The sequence below is a fragment of the Chenopodium quinoa genome, unplaced genomic scaffold (genome assembly GCF_001683475.1).
Source record: "Chenopodium quinoa cultivar QQ74 unplaced genomic scaffold, ASM168347v1, whole genome shotgun sequence".
NCBI classification, from domain to species: domain Eukaryota; kingdom Viridiplantae; phylum Streptophyta; class Magnoliopsida; order Caryophyllales; family Amaranthaceae; genus Chenopodium; species Chenopodium quinoa.
Genome location: NW_018744582.1, coordinates 375,046 through 393,294, shown reverse-complemented (window position 1 = coordinate 393,294; position 18,249 = coordinate 375,046). Strand labels below are relative to the sequence as shown.

Sequence of the window (18,249 nt, the reverse complement as noted above, 5' to 3'; positions counted from 1 at the left end):
AAGTTTTTAGAATTTTTACACGTATAGAAATAAAGTCATATACGTTTTAACACGTGTTTTAAAAACCGTGAAAAGTCAAATGGGGCAAAAAAATAGGGACAAGGGAGTAATAAATTGTTATGGTATGTAAATTTTGAACCTATATGTATATAATAATAAGAATTGTAGGGGGAGTAGAAATGAAAAAAAAAAAAAGATTTTTCAACATGAGAAACGAAATCTACTGCTTAATGGGGCATTGTTGTCATTTTGAGTAGGTAGGTAGGGTAATTTGTATTTACAGCCATAACAGAAGTTAACAAATTCCTAACTGTGAGAATTCCACTTAAATTCGAAGAGCTCTTCAATGGAGATTTCAAAAGCTTAAGGCCTGCTTCAACGGAGGAACATAACACCCTTACTCTTTAGGGTTGATCATGCCCTTTATTTCTCTCTTTGTTCTTAGGGTTTTCGTTTAATTTGGTAGCGAAACCGCCATAAACGGTGGTGGACATGTCGGTGAAGGCGAAAGATGTCAGAAATTATGTTGGAAACGATGGTGTCGGTGGACAAAAACTCAAGCTCCTTCAATGGAGTTTGCTGTAGGAGGAGGAGGAAGAAGAAGAGTGAAGGTGGATGGGAAGTTAATAGTGTTAATTGAGCAAAAAATAAAAAAAAATATTGATGAATGTACCCTTATTTACATTTATGCCATTCTTAATATCCCATGTTTCTCGATTGCGAAACTGAGGCTCACTTGTAAATATGTACCAAGTGGAACCATTTTTTTCAACAATAAGAATACTTCAAACTATAACAAGAGCATGATGAGTAATAGTATTTTTTGGGTTGGAAACATAGTCAATTAAAGCATTACCGTTACCAACTTACCTAGTGTTTGGTTAAAAGGTTTGGATAACAATTACCATTATCCAGGGGTAAAATGAAGTTAAGTTTAAGTGATACTTTTCTATGATTAATTCAAACAAATAAAAAAGGTAAGAGTTAAATGATTTTTTTCCTCCCTCTTATATGTTTCCTTTCCACCTCATTTTTAATATTCATATATTCTTTTCCTACCTCTTATATGTTCCCTTTCCACCTCATTTTTAATATTCACACCAAATAAATAAAAAGGTAAGAGTTTTCTAAGAAACAAAATTCAATTTTGATACATAGTTGTGAAATTCAAGTATTCCTACTTCATATAGAATACTACGTATTTCATTTTCAAAATGATTAAACATTTAACAGTTGCATTTCGTTCTCAGGTGAAACATGATTTTACATGTAGTTCATATTGGATCAATTTGGATATTATAGTTGTAAATTCTTGTTCAGACCCATTTTTTTCCGTTTTAAGGTTGTATACATTTTTGAAATATCTCTAATGAGTGCACTCCCAACTCCCAAGTCCCAAAACCCAAATTAACAAAATACGAAGTATATTCCAAAAGCTAGAAAACTAGCACGAACACGGAACACCGGAAGAATCTTGCACAATATGAGTGCACCTATTTCATTTCAAATTAATCACAATTAGTTACATTAGCTGCTAACCTATAGCTACAATAACAGTGGACTGTATACAGCTTGCAGACCCAGACTACTATAATTCTTAATCCCAAGCTGAAAATAGGATCTAAGAGTTACAACAAATTGAAGGTTAGGGTACCAAGAATGTCACGATATTTAATCGTCATCAGATAAACAGACCACGTCTCCATTTTGTAAATTAGACGAAGACGGTTGCACATTCGTTACTTCCTCAAATTGGGATGTGTCCCAAGACTCAGAACTTCGCACATTATCTGGCAAAGAGGGTACGTTGTTAGAATGAAGATTTGCATCATGTCGCCTTGTAATATCCATTAGCAACTGTGTTGCACTCAAGGATAAGCTAAGTGGTGTACCCCTTCCCATTGATTCTTCTTGGCGTGACTGACCACGAGAGTTTAGCTGTACTGGTGCTGGCTGTACTGGTGGCTGTGGTTGGAGCTGCAGTGCTAAGTTAGAAGTTGGATTGTTAGGTGGCTGTGGCATCAACGCATCAGAAGGCATACAGCTGGAAGAAATAGCAGATGAAGCAGATCTGAAGGGCTGTATATGAGGGGCTGGGGCACGTGCTTCACGCCTAATTTGTTGCTGTTGTCCTGCCGTTAGTGCTACAGGGTCGACATGAGAAATTCTGGCTTGTGCACTTAAGGTCATAGAGGGACGAACAGCCCGTAAAGGTGGTGTAGCACTAGGTGGACCACTGGAAGGTGACGTAGCAGGAGAGAAAGGTCTTGTAGAATGTAATTGCGAGGCAATCTCTACAGAACTAGAAGAGTTACCTGTAATATCAATTATTGTGAGAAGCAGACAACAATGAAATCAGGCAAGTGTGACTAAATAGTAATACTGCCGCCTCAATATCATCCGTACTTTTGACTTCAACGTCAAAGTTTTATAAATTTGATTTCAAGGTCAAAATTCTTCAAACATTGACGGCACAAAAAAGGAAAAAGTTAAAAAAATAAAAATAAAATAAAAAATAAAATAAAATAAATAAATAAATAAAGAATAAAATAAAATAAATAAAATAAATAAATAAAAAATAAAATAAAACCAAGATTATGAAGGGATCTTAGTAGATTTGTTATCATGTGTATTTTCAACTTTTACAACTTCTATTACCACCTAATTAAAAATATTAATAGTCAAAATTGTATCAAGGAGGCCATTACCATGAAAATGATGGTGCAGTTGATTTTAAAACAGACTTATATTTAAGGTTGATATAAAAAATGATAACTTCTTATGGGATTAAGGCTATGGTTGATTGATTGATAAAAAATGATGACTTCTCAGTTCTCACCCCGAGTTCTCAGTATTAATTCAGCAGTGCATCAAGAGAGGCCATGATCATGTTTGAAGGGCCAATACAGTAGGAAAATCAACCCATACATTGACAGTGTATAGAAAATAAAAGTTCCAAACAGTAACCAGTGGCCTCCACAAAGACAAGCAATATACTTAGAACAATCAAGGAAATTTCATCAAATGCACAAGTAATAGTTGAAAAGTAGGCATATGGTGAACCACATAGAGTGAAATGGGTAAAACTTTGAAAGAGATACGATTGATGGTGCTCATTTTGCATAGCTACAAAACATAATGAGTTTGAATGAATCAGGAATTTTCAGTTCAAGCCATAGCCTGCCGACACGTGACAGTGTGAAACCATTATCACATGTGTGGTTCATTAGAAATAGCATCTCCACAGCACATAGGGAAAATGGAGGCCATGGCAGAAGAAATTTACATCATCTTATTTTCATTAATTTGTATCATATATGCCATTAATGAAGTTTATAATCAATCAAAGTCTTAATCCCATAAGCAGGGTCGGCTACATAAACCAAAAGTGATTATTCCGTGTAGTCATTCACACAAATCTTCCTCCTCCATCCCTTACAATCCAATGCCCCATTAATGAAGTTCAAAGCAGCACAAATTTAAAAAATCAACTAATGTTTACTCCATAGGGTGAACATAATGGCTATATTGTTTTCTTCAATCATTAAAGAGGATTATAGATGCTGAGGCTAGTGGTGGGGAGAAAGCTGCAAGGAAGGGGATATAACTATGGATGCTAGATAAAATCTTAGAGGGCATTAATGGATGAGGATAGTGGTTAAGAGTATCAAATTGGTCAGTAAGCAGCAATATCAGAAATATGGCTGTATTATTTGATCTCAGCTCAGAAATCAATAGCTAAGCTGAAATTTCTCCTCGTTTTAAGGTGTCCTCTCATTCGAGCCTTTCATTTACTATCTCTCTTTTTTTTTAATTAATTTTTTTAAGAGGGGCTTCTCATTTGACCCTAAATTAAACAAATGTCATTTGTAAAGCCAAAAAATTAAATACCTATCTGTGGCATCCTTGTAGCTGCCTTATAGTCGGTGCACTTAGATCGAAAGGCCTCAGCCAGCATCTTATGCATCACGACCTTGTTCTGACATGTTTCAAGTTCCTTCCTTTTAAGCGAAAATGATGCCTCAGCCTCATCAATTTTCTTGTCATAGTTTCTCTTAATTTGAGCAACAAGTTCCTCAATTTCTTTATCACATTCTGATTTCAACTGTGACTTCTGCAAGGCCCGATGGGAAAAAATAATTAAGAAAGTCAGACATGATAAAAAAAATGGTAAAGAAAACGAAGGCAATGCATGCACTAACCTTTTGCTCATGAATGGTCATCAAATTACCCATCTCTCTACGTATTCTATCTACTTCAAATTGAAGTGGATCAAAATGATTGGGTGTTGTAACCAAAGTGTTAATAGGCATTTGCATTCGATTTGCATGGCTAGAATGTGCAGGGACAGCTCCTCTTGCTACTGGTGCATTAGTTTCATTCGGGGTGAAAAAATTTGCAGGAACTACATGAACAGGCATCTGTGAAACAGCTTCACCTAAGACGCGGCCCCTATTTTGATCTTGTTGCCTTGGGGTTGTGGTATCCACAATAGATCCATGATTTACTATTGGCTGAATATCAAGCCTACCATTTGGAGCCACTCCCATTTGATCTTGATGCCTTGGGGTTGTAGTACCCACAAAAGATGTATGATTTCCGATTGGCTGACTATCAAGCCTACCATTAGGAGCAACTCCCAACTGATCATTGTAATGTGTAACCCACTCATTGAATGAAGCCTCGGTAGAACAGCGTGCTTCTTCATTATGCAAAAGGTCAGATGGCACATGATTGGGACGATTTAAAGATGATGTATCACCTAAAGGCGTAGTATGTGTCCGGGTAGCAAGTCCTACTTGCTCTCCCACTCCAATATGAGATTCATCTCCAAGCCCCTAACCAGGTAACAGCAGTAAAAGAAGTGAATAGGAGATAATATGAAGGAAAGGAGAATAGATAGTAGCCAATAGCGCACACAATCACATTCTGGGACAAACCAGTGATCTACAAGATCAAAATCAAGAATAAACAAGAAAATCATAATAGCAAATGGAATGTATTTTCAGTCTCCCTTCTACCCCACAAAGAAGAGAGATGAAAACACCATTGCCATTTTGTCAAGGGTGCTCTGCTAACAATTACTCAGATGTTCTTTTTTTTTTTTCTTCTTAATTGTTACTTACCAATTAAATTCTATTAAAATCATTTTAAAAAATACTAATGAAGTGGTCCCTAAATAATCCGAGAAATGCATCCCTTTGTGCTAGGTGAAACCAAGTCCAAAATACACAACATAAATGACTGACCAAGGCACCTATGTATTATAGAGACCTAGGCAGAACATCTTGTGACAGCTCAGATAATTAAAAACATCGAAGAAGGGAACAGAAAGAAGAACAGCAAAAGATTGGAGTAGAAATGAGAAGATGCTGAAATTAACACACCACCCGGTCCACCCCTACCCCTAACCCCTCCAAAAAAAGAAGAGAAATGAATAAGGACAGAAGATAAAGCAAACCTGACTCGTAACAGCATTTGGGTGCTCCGTGAATGAACCAATTGGAGAGAGCAATGGCCCTGTTGTACTGGCTCCATTAATTTGGTTGCTTTCTACAGCAGTCAACCTGTCTACTACCACATCATCTATTTGATTGGTATCTTTCTCAATCTGTCCAGTAGGAGCAGAAGGCTGTTCAGGTGAACATGTACTAGTATCAGGCCCATTAGATGCTGGTACGCTCTCTATACCAGTTATAGCATCATCATTCCCACAGTTTTCTATCTGTTCATCTGTATTCTCCAGATTTTCAGCTAACACAGAAACTATTGCTTCTCCCTCAGAATTTTTCTGCTTTAGGAGATTTCTATTGATAACTCCAGTTCCATTTGATTCTTTATCTAGTCCAATAGGTCCCTTAGATGCTGGTATATTCTCTATGGATGCTACAAAATCATCATTTGAGCAACTCACTCTCTGCTCATCTGTATTCTCTGGATTTTCAGCAAGTACAGACGCTATTGTTTTTGTCTTGAAACTTTGCTGCTTTGAGAGGTTCCAATTGATACCCACAGTTCCATTTGATTCTTCATTTGGTCCAATAGGTTCAGCAACTTCAGAATTTACTCCACTCTTATCATGAGGTTCTTCCAAAAGCTTATGGCACCCCAAGGAGTTAATTCGTTTCATATACCCAGCTAGCTTCTTCTCTTCTAAATCTTTTTCAACCTTTTGCCTAGCTTCAAGCTCTTTACGTTTGATGGTTTTTTGCTTTTCTAGCTCTTCCCTTTTCTTAGCATAATCATTATCCAAGGCCTTCAACTTATCAATTCCAATTGAAGAATTAGCGTGAGTATAACGAATAGTGGTTAACTCTGCTTTACACCACTTTTCTAGCTTCATCGTCAAATCCACCCAGGATTTTTCAAATTTCTCAAGTTCTTCATAGTGTTTATTTTTTAGCTTCTCCATTTGCCTGCCACATTTCATTTCAACCTTCTTCATATGTTCCTCAAGCTCTACAGTTACATTATTCAGGTTGCCTAGTGGTGATTCAATAAATTTTCCTTCCGAATTAGGATTTTTCTTTCTCAAACATATAAAATTATCCATTATTGGCTTCAACCTGGAAATTATTTTCTCAGTGTCACGTTCTAAGCAATTAAAGCCCAACCTCTCTCTGGCAATGGTAAGCGACTTTTTGTGATCAATTTTGTTCTCCAGTTCCTCAGCTGCAGTCCAACACTATTAAAGACCGCAAATCAAAGTGAGCAAAAGAAAACAGAATCATTCTAAGAAAACAAAAACAACACAAGAAAATTTACTAAAGCAGCTTAACAATTTTGGAGGACCACATATTTATAGATGAGACTACACCAAACCTCTCTTGAATTACAGAGAGCAACACATGACTACAGATTCTCTAAATAAATAAATAAATTATTCCAAAGATACGAAGCTTTTTGCTTTTTAATTGTTGCACCCTGTAATCATACATTTGAATTGATCTTGTATTGCTATTTCCTTGGCAAAGATTTCATGTAAATTTCCATGAAGAATGCATAAATGCTCTTTGTAAATATACATAAAACAACAAAACAATACTCCACCAAAAAGAATGCAACACTAAAAAGTTCCCCTGGTGCTATTTGGGAAGATAAAGAAATATGATAACTTGAATAATTTGGAATTTAATCAAATGGCAAGGCAAAGCCCAGGTAAATCCTTTTCATTAAATACATAAATGAACAAGGGTTTTAAAAATAGAAAAGGTCAAACATGGCAATATAGCATAAAATAATCTCATTCTATTTTGGCCACCCAATTCAAGGAAAATAAAGAATATAAAATATAATTTAAGGATAGGGATGGAATTAGAAGAAAAATCCCACAGCATATAGACAAGGAGGATTACAGCCCACTAGGGACTCTTTAGGGATGAGGATTCCCTTATACAACCCCCCTCTCCCTCCCAAAATGAGTCTGACCTGCAAAGCTGGACCAAATTGACTTATGAGAGGTGCCGATTCATTAGGGTCCTCCATACCTTTAAAATAATATATTATTAAAAAGAACAAGGAGGCAATACATACCACTGAGAGTAAGAAAGCTTGTAATGTAGTCTCGGGCTCTCTCGTGACTCGATAATTTTTCACCAGATACTCGAGAAATTCCTCAGCCAATTTTTTCACATTATCCTGCACAAAGTTCAAATTTCAATCACACTATAATTACTAGGTTAAGTCTCACAATCTGTATATCATTTAAAAGTAAACATAATTGTATAGTCACTGCAGATAGACATTTAACCTCTAAATAATTGAAATCCTTTTTGCCTATTCTATCCAATTTAAAGTTTGATATCTATCCTTCGTTCCAAATTAGTTACATGTTTTGACTTTTGACACTATTCATATTATTTACTTTGAATAACATTTGTGAATTATAGATATGTAAAAATAGTCGTGAATTAAAATTCAAGATTTAGTATTTTTTACTACAGTATAATGAAAGATATATTCGATTGAGTTTATGCATTGGCAAACGTGATAAAAGAAACGTATCAACTAAATTAGAACGAAAGACATAAAATAAGCGATTCATTCAACGTTTGATTCAAAGATCTACGCTAACCAGATCCCCCTCCTCCTGAAGCACGTTTCCATTATGTTACCTAGCCAAACACACCACCTCCCAAGCATAAGGCATATTTTGAGGTATAAGGACTCTTATTAGTTTAGCTTCCGGTTGTGATGACAACGGGAGCAAGAATGACTGGATTAACTCGAGAAATCGTTGATGTCCGTGATGAGCTTACACTGACATAAAGGCAAATCATGATTATATATCCCTCAAATTTTATCCACTTAACATATTCTTCAAAAACAATAAGATGGACTAATTGGTAAAAAAATACCAACTATTGTACTACAACTCATCCCACGGAAATGTTTTACGGACACAGTAAAAAAGGAAAAAGGCAGCATAGTGTCACGACCCACACATTCCACCCCTCACTAGGGCCATTGGACGGTAGGCAACAATCGTGGCTAGGGGAATGCCCTTGGTGCGTGCTGGCTAGGCCAGAGACACCCTCCCCCTATAGAGCTTTATATTGCTCCAGTGCTGTCACCCTAGTGAACACCCAAGTGACAGTAACACAATAATGGGCTATTTGGGGACCCAAATGAAGTCCGATTGAGCCCAAATTTGGGGGTCCACCATTTTTAGGCCCAATGAACATCATGGTGGTGTTGGATTTTGAAGGAGAAGTCCGGAAGGTTCCAGAATACTCAAGGAGACTCGAGATGCATTCGGAAGCTTCTAGAACCTCCTAGGACATCCTTGAATCATCTGTAAATTCTAGAGTTGTGTAGATAATTCTAGAGCCTTGTACATAGAGGGAATGTACTAAAGAAATGTATAGAATACACTAGAAAGAATTAGATCTAGAACCCTCAATTTGAGGAGGTTAGTGAAGGTTCTAGGCCATGCTTAGAACACTATAAATAGGGGACTTGGCCTTCATTTGGAGGCATCTCTCAGAAAATACTTGTAAACACTCTCTCTCAAGCAATCAAAGCATTCAAAATATTTATATCCTCTTGTGTTCTCAACATTCTTTAATTTTCGTTGCACACTCTTGCTTGAAGTATTTCGGGGTTAAGCCTTGACTAGCATCCGAGGGAGGGAAGTTAGTAGGCTAGCGTGCATAAGACTAGGGGGATTAGTCAGCACGTGATAACGTGGTATCAGAGCAGCTACGGTCGCGGGGGACTATAGTGCTGTCGAGCTTTGTTAGCAAGTTGTGAGCGAAGGAGGAAGAATGGCAAAGAGCAAGGACGGCAAGGACGCTAGTGCTTCACAAACAACCGAGGGCTATGCGCCTGAGGCTAGCCTCATTCAAGCTGTACAAAAGCTTGAGAAGCGAGTGAATAAAGTTGATGAGAGATCGGCCAAAGCCGAAGTTGCTGCTTGCGACATGACGGATTCTGTCAGCAAGGTCGAGAATGAAGTTATTACGCTCAAAGGGCAGTTAGGGGAACTAGACAATCGTCTAGAGGAGGTATCCCTTGATGCTCAATCACTCGCTGATCAGGATTTTGAGAAGATGATGGGCGAGATGGCGAAAATGCGTGAGGAGTTCACGGGGGAACTCCTTGCTTTGAAGAAGGAGAATGAGCTCCTCAAGGAGGAACTCACGTTGCTAAGAAGGGCTACGGTGGCTGGGGGCGCCACCATTCAAGCCGGTCCTAAGGTGGAAATCCCCAAGCCTCCAAAGTATCATGGAAAGAGGAATGCCCGGGAAATTGACAACTTCCTATGGAGCATGGAGCGATACTTTGAGGTTGTGCACTTGGAGGAGGATGCCTCCATGATTAATGCTGCCACTATGTATCTCGGAGATGATGCCATTCTGTGGTGGAGAAGGCGTGAACAAGACATCAAGAGTGGTTCATGTTCCATCCGAACATGGGACGAGTTCAAGAAAGATTTCAAGCGTCAGTTCTACCCGGAGAATGCCAAGAAGGTCTCCATGATGAAGTTACGTGACTTAAAGCACACTAGCACAATCAAGGAGTACATCAGGCAATTCACATCCCTCATGCTTGAGATCGATGATTTATCGGAGGTGAACCAACTCATTTACTTCACCGGAGGTTTACAACGATGGGCCCAGCAAGAGGTGGAAAGACGGAATGTTAAGACACTTGCTGAGGCAATAGCCGTGGCGGAGTCCTTGATCGACATCCCGAGGGAATCGAGAAGGGACAGGGGCAAAAGGGTCGAGGAAGGTGACCAGGAGGAAGAAGAGGCATCGCATCCAAAGGCTAGGTATGCGGATCATGGCAAGGACAAAGCCAAGTCCAAGTGGGAGTCAAAGGGGGACAACCGAGACGGAGGTAAGCCCTCAAAGCCTTTCAAATGTTTCCTGTGTGAGGGTTCTCACCTAGCGAGAAATTGCCCGGTACGGCAAAAATTAAGTGCCATGATCGCAACGGAGGAGGAGTCCGCACCCACAACGAGGATGGGGGCAATGGTCATGAACGAGGACGCCCAGCTCGCCAATATGAGGCTCCTCAACACTTCAAGGGTCGAAGATGATGACCTCAAGGGAAGGGCATCTTCGACAAGCAGCACTACGAACATCAAGCAAGGAGGAAGCTTGATGATCGTAAACGGGGAAGTGAACGAGGTACCGACGAGGCTACTTGTGGACACGGGAGCGTCGCATAATTTCTTGGCTAAGGAGGAAGCCAAAGCCTTAGGGGTGAAGTTCACAAGGGTCGATGGCGAGATGAAAGCCATCAATTCAGAGGCCACGCCGGTGTATGGAAGGGCGTGGGGAGTTCCAGTCCGCTTGGGGAAGTGGAAGGGAAAAGTCGACTTCTTGGTGGTCGACATTGATGATGAGGACGTGGTGCTAGGCATGGAGTTCTTGCACAAGGTCCTACCTTTTCGGGTAAGTGATGGCATGATAACCATCACATCAAAGGGGAGCGAGATAGGGATCAAGCTCGCTCAACTCAAGGAGCGGGACGTGAGGGTCTCGAACTTGAAAGCTTGGTGGGCGCCAAAGGCAAAGGCGTCAAGGTGCGGTCCATGGGAGGATCAAGGCAACAAAGATGCTAGGGACAAGGCATCATGGTGTTCCAAGGGATGGGACAACAAGGCTCAAGTGTGGAGTCAATAGGAAGGACGGGGCAGCGGCGCACAGAAGCACACAAGGGACAAGTGGTGCACTAGACCGGGTCGCGGGCACGTACTCCAAGGGGCGATCTTGCCGAGGTCGGCAAGAATTTAGGTGGGGGAGCATGTCACGACCCACATATTCCACCCCTCACTAGGGCCATTGGACGGTAGGCAACAATCGTGGCTAGGGGGAATGCCCTTGGTGCGCGCTGGCTAGGCCAGAGACACCCTCCCCCTATAGAGCTTTATATTGCTCCAGTGCTGTCACCCTAGTGAACACCCAAGTGACAGTAACACAATAATGGGCTATTTGGGGACCCAAATGAAGTCCGATTGAGCCCAAATTTGGGGGTCCACCATTTTTAGGCCCAATGAACATCATGGTGGTGTTAGATTTTGAAGGAGAAGTCCGGAAGGTTCCAGAATACTCAAGGAGACTCGAGATGCATCCGGAAGCTTCTAGAACCTCCTAGGACATCCTTGAATCATCTGTAAATTCTAGAGTTGTGTAGATAATTCTAGAGCCTTGTACATAGAGGGAATGTACTAAAGAAATGTATAGAATACTCTAGAAAGAATTAGATCTAGAACCCTCCATTTGAGGAGGTTAGTGAAGGTTCTAGGCCATGCTTAGAACACTATAAATAGGGGACTTGGCCTTCATTTGGAGGCATCTCTCAGAAAATACTTGTAAACACTCTCTCTCAAGCAATCAAAGCATTCAAAATATTTATATCCTCTTGTGTTCTCAACATTCTTTAATTTTCGTTGCACACTCTTGCTTGAAGTATTTCGGGGTTAAGCCTTGACTAGCATCCGAGGGAGGGAAGTTAGTAGGCTAGCGTGCATAAGACTAGAGGGATTAGTCAGCACGTGACAATAGGCTTTTCAAAAACAATATAAAAGGTCAACTTGCCAAGTTTCCGGTCATTAGCCCCAAAGACTACAACTAGTAATCAAACCCCACTCAGAGAAAATACTCCACTTGAGCAAGAATGACTGGATTAACTCGAGAAATCGCTGATGTCCGTGATGAGCTTACACTGACATAAAGGCAAATCATGATTACATATCTCTCAAATTTTATCCACTTAACATATTCTTCAAAAACAATAAGCTAGACTAATTGGTAAAAAAATACCAACTATTGTACTACAATTCATCCCACGGAAATGTTTTACGGACACAGTAGAAAAGGAAAAAGGCAGCATAGGCTTTTCAAAAACAATATAAAAAGGTCAACTTGCCAAGTTTCCGGTCATTAGCCCCAAAGACTACAACTAGTAATCAAACCCCTCTCAGAGAAAATACTCCACTTTTCAGGTATCTCTCTTGGTCTCTCAAATTTTTCCTCACTGTCAAACTACAAATCCCAACTGAGGGTAAACTCTAACTGTGACATTTCTTGTTTATAGTAGATTAATAGGTTCAATGCTTAAGTTTAAACCTAGACTAGAGTATTAGTGTTAAGTTTTGACACCAAGAATGATCCGGGACTACCATATAGAAAGTCCAGAACCTAAGAATATTGGGGTGCCATCCTAAATTTAGACGGAGCTTTTATATATATGTGTGTGTGTGTGTGTGTGTGTGAGAGAGAGAGAGAGAGAGAGAGAGAACTCAAATCTTGTCCATTGATTACTTTTATCGTAACCGTTCGTTTTTTTTGAGTTAAAAAAAAAAAAAAAAAAAAAACTCTATGGTCGACATCTTATTTGGGGAAACATTTTCTCTCTCTTCTTCCCTCTTTCCTCTCTCTCTCCTTCACGCTAGTCCGCCATTGATGAACGCTCATAAATTAACATTTGCACAGGTATTTGCAGAAATTTTCGTCTCTGTTCTTCATTTATGTTTTCTATTGTTCAAGTGATTGTTATTCTGCAAATTTTAATCACATTTGACCTTTTTTTTAAAAATTAAAAATGTTGTTTACTATGATGAAATAGTTCGTTTTCAATTGTATGTTACTCAAATCTTGTTGTTGAATTTGAGATTCAATTGCTCACATCAGTGGAAAATTTAGAGATTTAACAAATCATAAAACAAATATTGCCCTTTAAATAGCTATAATCGCAGAGAGGAGAGAGATTGGAACCTACTGTATGAAACTTTGAGGAGAGAGAAAATACTCAAATAGCTAGCTTCATAGTAGATACAAGTAATAATCAAAAGGAAGATGATTTTATTATTTACCAAATTGCCATTACTTACATCTTTAAATCTCTGCCCATCCAATTTTGTCAAATCTAACGGTTATAAGAAGGGTCTCATATTAAATGAAGTTCTCATATTAAGGAGGTTCTCACTAGAACTCCATCCTATATATATATAGGGGAAGGCTCTCATGAGAACCCCTCCTTTTATGTGAGAATATTTTTTATATTCTAAATTTTTACTCGTTTATTCTATATTTTAAATCTAATGTTCTAAATTTTACTCGGGTGTTCTAAATTAAATCAGATACTCTAAATTATTACTCACATGTTCTAAACGTTAAATTAGTTAAATCAGATGTTATAAATCTTAAATAAGTTGTTCCAAAATTTTTACTTATATGTTCTAAATTTTAAATAGTGTGTTATAAGAATTTTAATTAAATGTTCTAGATTATAAAGCATAGGGGAGTTCTAAATTTTTACTCACATGTTCTATATTATAAATTAGGTATTCTGAAATTTTATTCACATGTTCTAAATCTTAAATTAGATGTTCTAAAGTTTACTCATCTGTTCTAAATTTTATGAATTAGATTATCTAAATTTTACTCACATGTTCTAGTTCTTAAATCAGAAGTTCTAAATTATTACTCACGCAGATGTTCTAAATTATTACGCATATGTTCTAAATTTTAATTTGAGTTGCATGTTCTAAATATTTACTCGTATGTTCTAAATTTTATTTCACATGTTCTAAATTTTAGATCAGTTCACATGTAAGTATGAGTTCTCACATATGTACCTATTCTCACCGGATATATATAAACAAATAAACAAACAAACAATTTTATTACACGTATGTGGCAATATGACTTTGACATTGAAATTCTCTCAAGTCTCTTCCCTTACCCTTAACAGACTCATCAGGCAATCACTTTGCCACCCTTCCAACCTCCTAACTAACTAACTAACTGGTGCATCACCCCATCTCAATCTTAAAATGTCCAAACCACCTTAGACAGTTCTTCTCCATCTTATTCTCAACTAGTAACCCCTACTTTCTTCCTGATCATCTCATTCCGTAATTGATCCCAACATAACATCCCTTGATACCCTTAAAAAGATGATAAGACACACCCAAATCACCTATTTCCTCCGTTTCACAAATGTTGCAACAATTACCATTTTGGGAGGTGTCACAAATATTGCAACATTTCCCTAATTGCACATGCTTTCTCTCTTTCTCCCTCATCATCACATGGGTCTCTATCTTTATTCCTCTCTATTTCCCTCCTCTTCTTAAAATCTGTATCCCATCCCCATGTTGCAATAATTGGGGAACAGCGGAAGTATTACATAATAATTAGTAGGGCAGAGCATTAACAAAAGGCATAAGAAAACATGTTTTGCAATATCTAATCAAGATATCCCAGAAACTTATGCAAGAGAATACTTCCAATCAAACAGCCACAAATAATATCAAAGCATTATAAAAAAATACCCACAACACATGCACCATTTTCTTGACTCCAAACTTAAAGCATACCTCAAGTAGCAGAGACTCACAAAGGTCTAATAGAGTTGGCTTCAACATTTCATAAAGATTTCCCAGCTGGTTATGCAGATTCTCTACATCACCAGACTCTGCAATAGATATAGTTTCAAGGTTACAATTGAATACGACAAACAAGGTTGTATCAGCATTTATATAAAAACAAATAAACAAAAGCTTGGGACATTGTTTACATTGGATGCTAAATTAGTTACTAGGGTGATCCAAATTTTGATGCATTATGAATCAATAATATAGATTAAGCGCAAGTAATAAAACCTACAAAGGCCACCATAGAAATAACTGAAACTATACCTTGATGCTCCTTGCTCCCAGAATCTTGTTTCTCTAGCCTTGGTTCAGTTTGCTGGGAAGGAGAATCAATCTTAGTACCATCCATTTTCTTGCGCCACTTTGCTGCTTCAACACTATGAACTTCTGAAGGAGACTCCTCGGAATAATAGACACGCTTCCTGTGTCTCTGAGATGAGCCTGTAAGATACTTCCACTGAGGCTGCTTTCCTTCCAATAACTTAGTCCAAAAATCAGGTGGTGGAACTTCTTCTTGCTGAATTTTCTGCTCTCCAACCAAGGGTATACACTTGAGATAACATCCACCATTTTGTCGTGCTACTGATATATATTTACTCGAGTAAATATTATTACAATCTTTAAATAGAGAAACGATCTCTTTACTAACATCAATCAAAAATGAAGATCTGAATACAATATTGTCTTTGTAGTTCAGAATTTTATCACGATGAAACTCATCTAGCCTTGAAAACAAATTTGAGGATCCCCACATCAGAAGCATGTGGCTAGTACTTGGACTAATACCCTGCAGCGTGCTATCAAGGATCATATCATTCTTTGCAAGGATAAGAACTTTCTCTTCAACAGTAAATGGGCAATACAACCGAAAGACTTTAATCTGTTCAAGCTTTGAATCTATCGTGATTTTTTGAAGTGCCTTTAGGTCATTATGAAGATTCCAGTCACTGTCAAATAAAATAACAGCATGTACTGTCGAAAGTTTAATGGCTGGACTACAAACTCGTGTCTCCAGTAAAAAGAAGGATCTCTCTCTTAATCTGTTGAACTTGTTGCAAGCGACCAGCTTCTTGGAAGGGATAAGCAAACTTGTAACACATTCATAAGAATCTGAACCAAATCTTTTCCCAAGCAAATCTTCAAGAACAACTGAGGTAGTATCCCTTCCAGAACCACCAGTTGACTGTCAATTGTCAAATCAAACCACATAGATAAGAAGACAGAATACATCAATAAATGCAAATCAAAGAATGAATAGATAAATTAAAACTTAAAGCGTGTAAAACATGTAAGCATACAAGACATATATTCATCGAATTTTCTTACCAGAAAAGAAACAAAAAATTAAAGATACAGCATCTTTATACGAGACAAATTTATAAGGAAAATTACATACAAGCATCAAATGGCTGAATTTTCCATCATTTACAAATTGTCCCATAGGACAGAGGAAGTAAAACACAACTTATCCATGGGTAACTTCATAAGAGCACAACTTCATGAATCACTAGTGAGACTATATTCAGTTCAACTTATTTAAGCACATATTTACTTACTTTATCCATTTTACTACCTGCGTTAATTGTTATCTGCAACTTTGAGGACTAACACCAACTCCGAGTCAAATTTTCAAAATGATACTAAATAAAGCAAAGGGCATGTAATTAAGGGGATGATTAATTCACCCACAATTAAACCGCCTTATCACCCACCCACCCACCCAATCTACCGTACCACCCACCCAAACCCATCGTACGAACTACCAAGCACACCCTCACGAAAACAACTCTTACAAACCCACGAGAACCACCCTAAAAAACCCAAAAACCCCTGAAACCACCCCACAAAATGAACCCGCGTTACGAACCCACAATAAACACCCCCACGAAACGAATACACAAAAAACCACCCCACAAAGACCTAGAAACCCACGAAAACCACAAACCTGAAAACCTACAAAACCAGCCCACAAACCCAAAAACCCACGAAAACCACAAACCCAGAAACCTACAAAACCACCCCCATAAACCTAGAAACACCCAAAAACCACTCTCACAAACCCTGGAAACCACCCCCACCCTCTCCTAAAAACCCTTCCAACCCACTGACACCCACCCTACAAACCCATAAACCACCCTCACAATCCCACGAAGCCGGCGGAGACACCACTAAACCCACGAAAACAAGACCTTTTAATAACATCGGGTTCAATTTTGTGGAAGTTGAACAGTAAGAAGAAGATTTAAAAGAAGATGAACAGAGATAATGGGATTGTAAGAGGAGAGAGAAAGATATGAGGAAGATGAAGATGAAGATGTTGATGAATTATCTTATGGTTAATTAAATTGGGAAAATGAAGAGCAGATGGATTAGATTGGGTTGGTTGGGGTAAATTAAACTTGGTGAGATTTATTAATTATTAAGTAAGATTATTCACTTAATAAAATTCAATTTAGTTTTGTAATTGTATTTGAAAAATATTAAATAAGGGTATGTCAGTAATTTTGCTTAAATAATTTTACTAAAAATGGATTTTTTTTTAAAGTTGCACATTATGTGAAGCGTCCATGCTAATGAAGGAAGTATTCCCTATTTTTTTTTTAAGTGCCCCATAGTGACATGCCACACATGCCGATGCAAAAATTTGACTAATAACATCTTTAATTATCAATAACTATAAATTCTAACAATTGAATATTATTAATCTACACATTGAGAAGATTCCAACAAGTACCTACAAAAACTATTCAAAAAAAAAAAAAAAAACAAGTACCCACAAAACTATATTTTTATTCTTATGTATAATTCACAAGCATTGGTCAAATAGGTCTAATGAATAGTGCCAAAACTCCCAATGGGGCACTAAAAAAAAACAGAGGGAGTACATTACTTGCACCATTTTTGTTTTTTCACGTTTGCAATTACATTACTTCAACCATTAATATATTTAATTATGTAATTGTAAAGATTATAAAAATTAGATTCAAATAAAGTACACATTGAAACGAATCTAACAAGACCCCATATGACTTTAGATTTCTTTAAGTATAAATCACAAAATGTAAATAAAGTGGAGTATGTGAATAGTGTACAATAGAAACCTTTCAAATTAAAAAGAATAAAATGAAAGTATTTCACAAATGATCAGATTAGATACAAGATTAGATCATATCCTGCCATATAGTTTTATTTGTGTTAGCTTCCCTAAATATCAAATCATATTTGCAAAAGTATACATTAATACGAATTTAATGAACAGATCAGAATATTATGAATAAAATTAGGTCAGCTGAGAATAACCTAACACAGCTATTTTTTTTTCAGTGTAATAAAGCGAGACTAACATAGCATGTTTG

At 37.7% G+C, this 18,249-nt stretch overlaps 1 protein-coding gene across 2 annotated transcripts in view; it reads right to left on the bottom strand.

Annotated features, from left to right (window-relative positions):
- Positions 1 to 1,407: 1,407 nt before the first annotated feature.
- Positions 1,408 to 18,249, bottom strand: part of LOC110699165 — a 32,483-nt gene continuing 15,641 nt past the window's right edge. For both annotated transcript variants that reach the window (XM_021876650.1, XM_021876651.1), the window contains 7 exons: positions 15,158 to 16,076; positions 14,837 to 14,934; positions 7,534 to 7,638; positions 5,462 to 6,685; positions 4,203 to 4,838; positions 3,892 to 4,114; positions 1,408 to 2,315 (listed from right to left, as the gene is read on the bottom strand). In XM_021876650.1, coding sequence (XP_021732342.1) covers positions 1,672 to 2,315; positions 3,892 to 4,114; positions 4,203 to 4,838; positions 5,462 to 6,685; positions 7,534 to 7,638; positions 14,837 to 14,934; positions 15,158 to 16,076 — 3,849 coding nt within the window. In that variant the 3' untranslated portion in view covers positions 1,408 to 1,671. The remainder of the gene's footprint in view (positions 2,316 to 3,891; positions 4,115 to 4,202; positions 4,839 to 5,461; positions 6,686 to 7,533; positions 7,639 to 14,836; positions 14,935 to 15,157; positions 16,077 to 18,249) is intronic.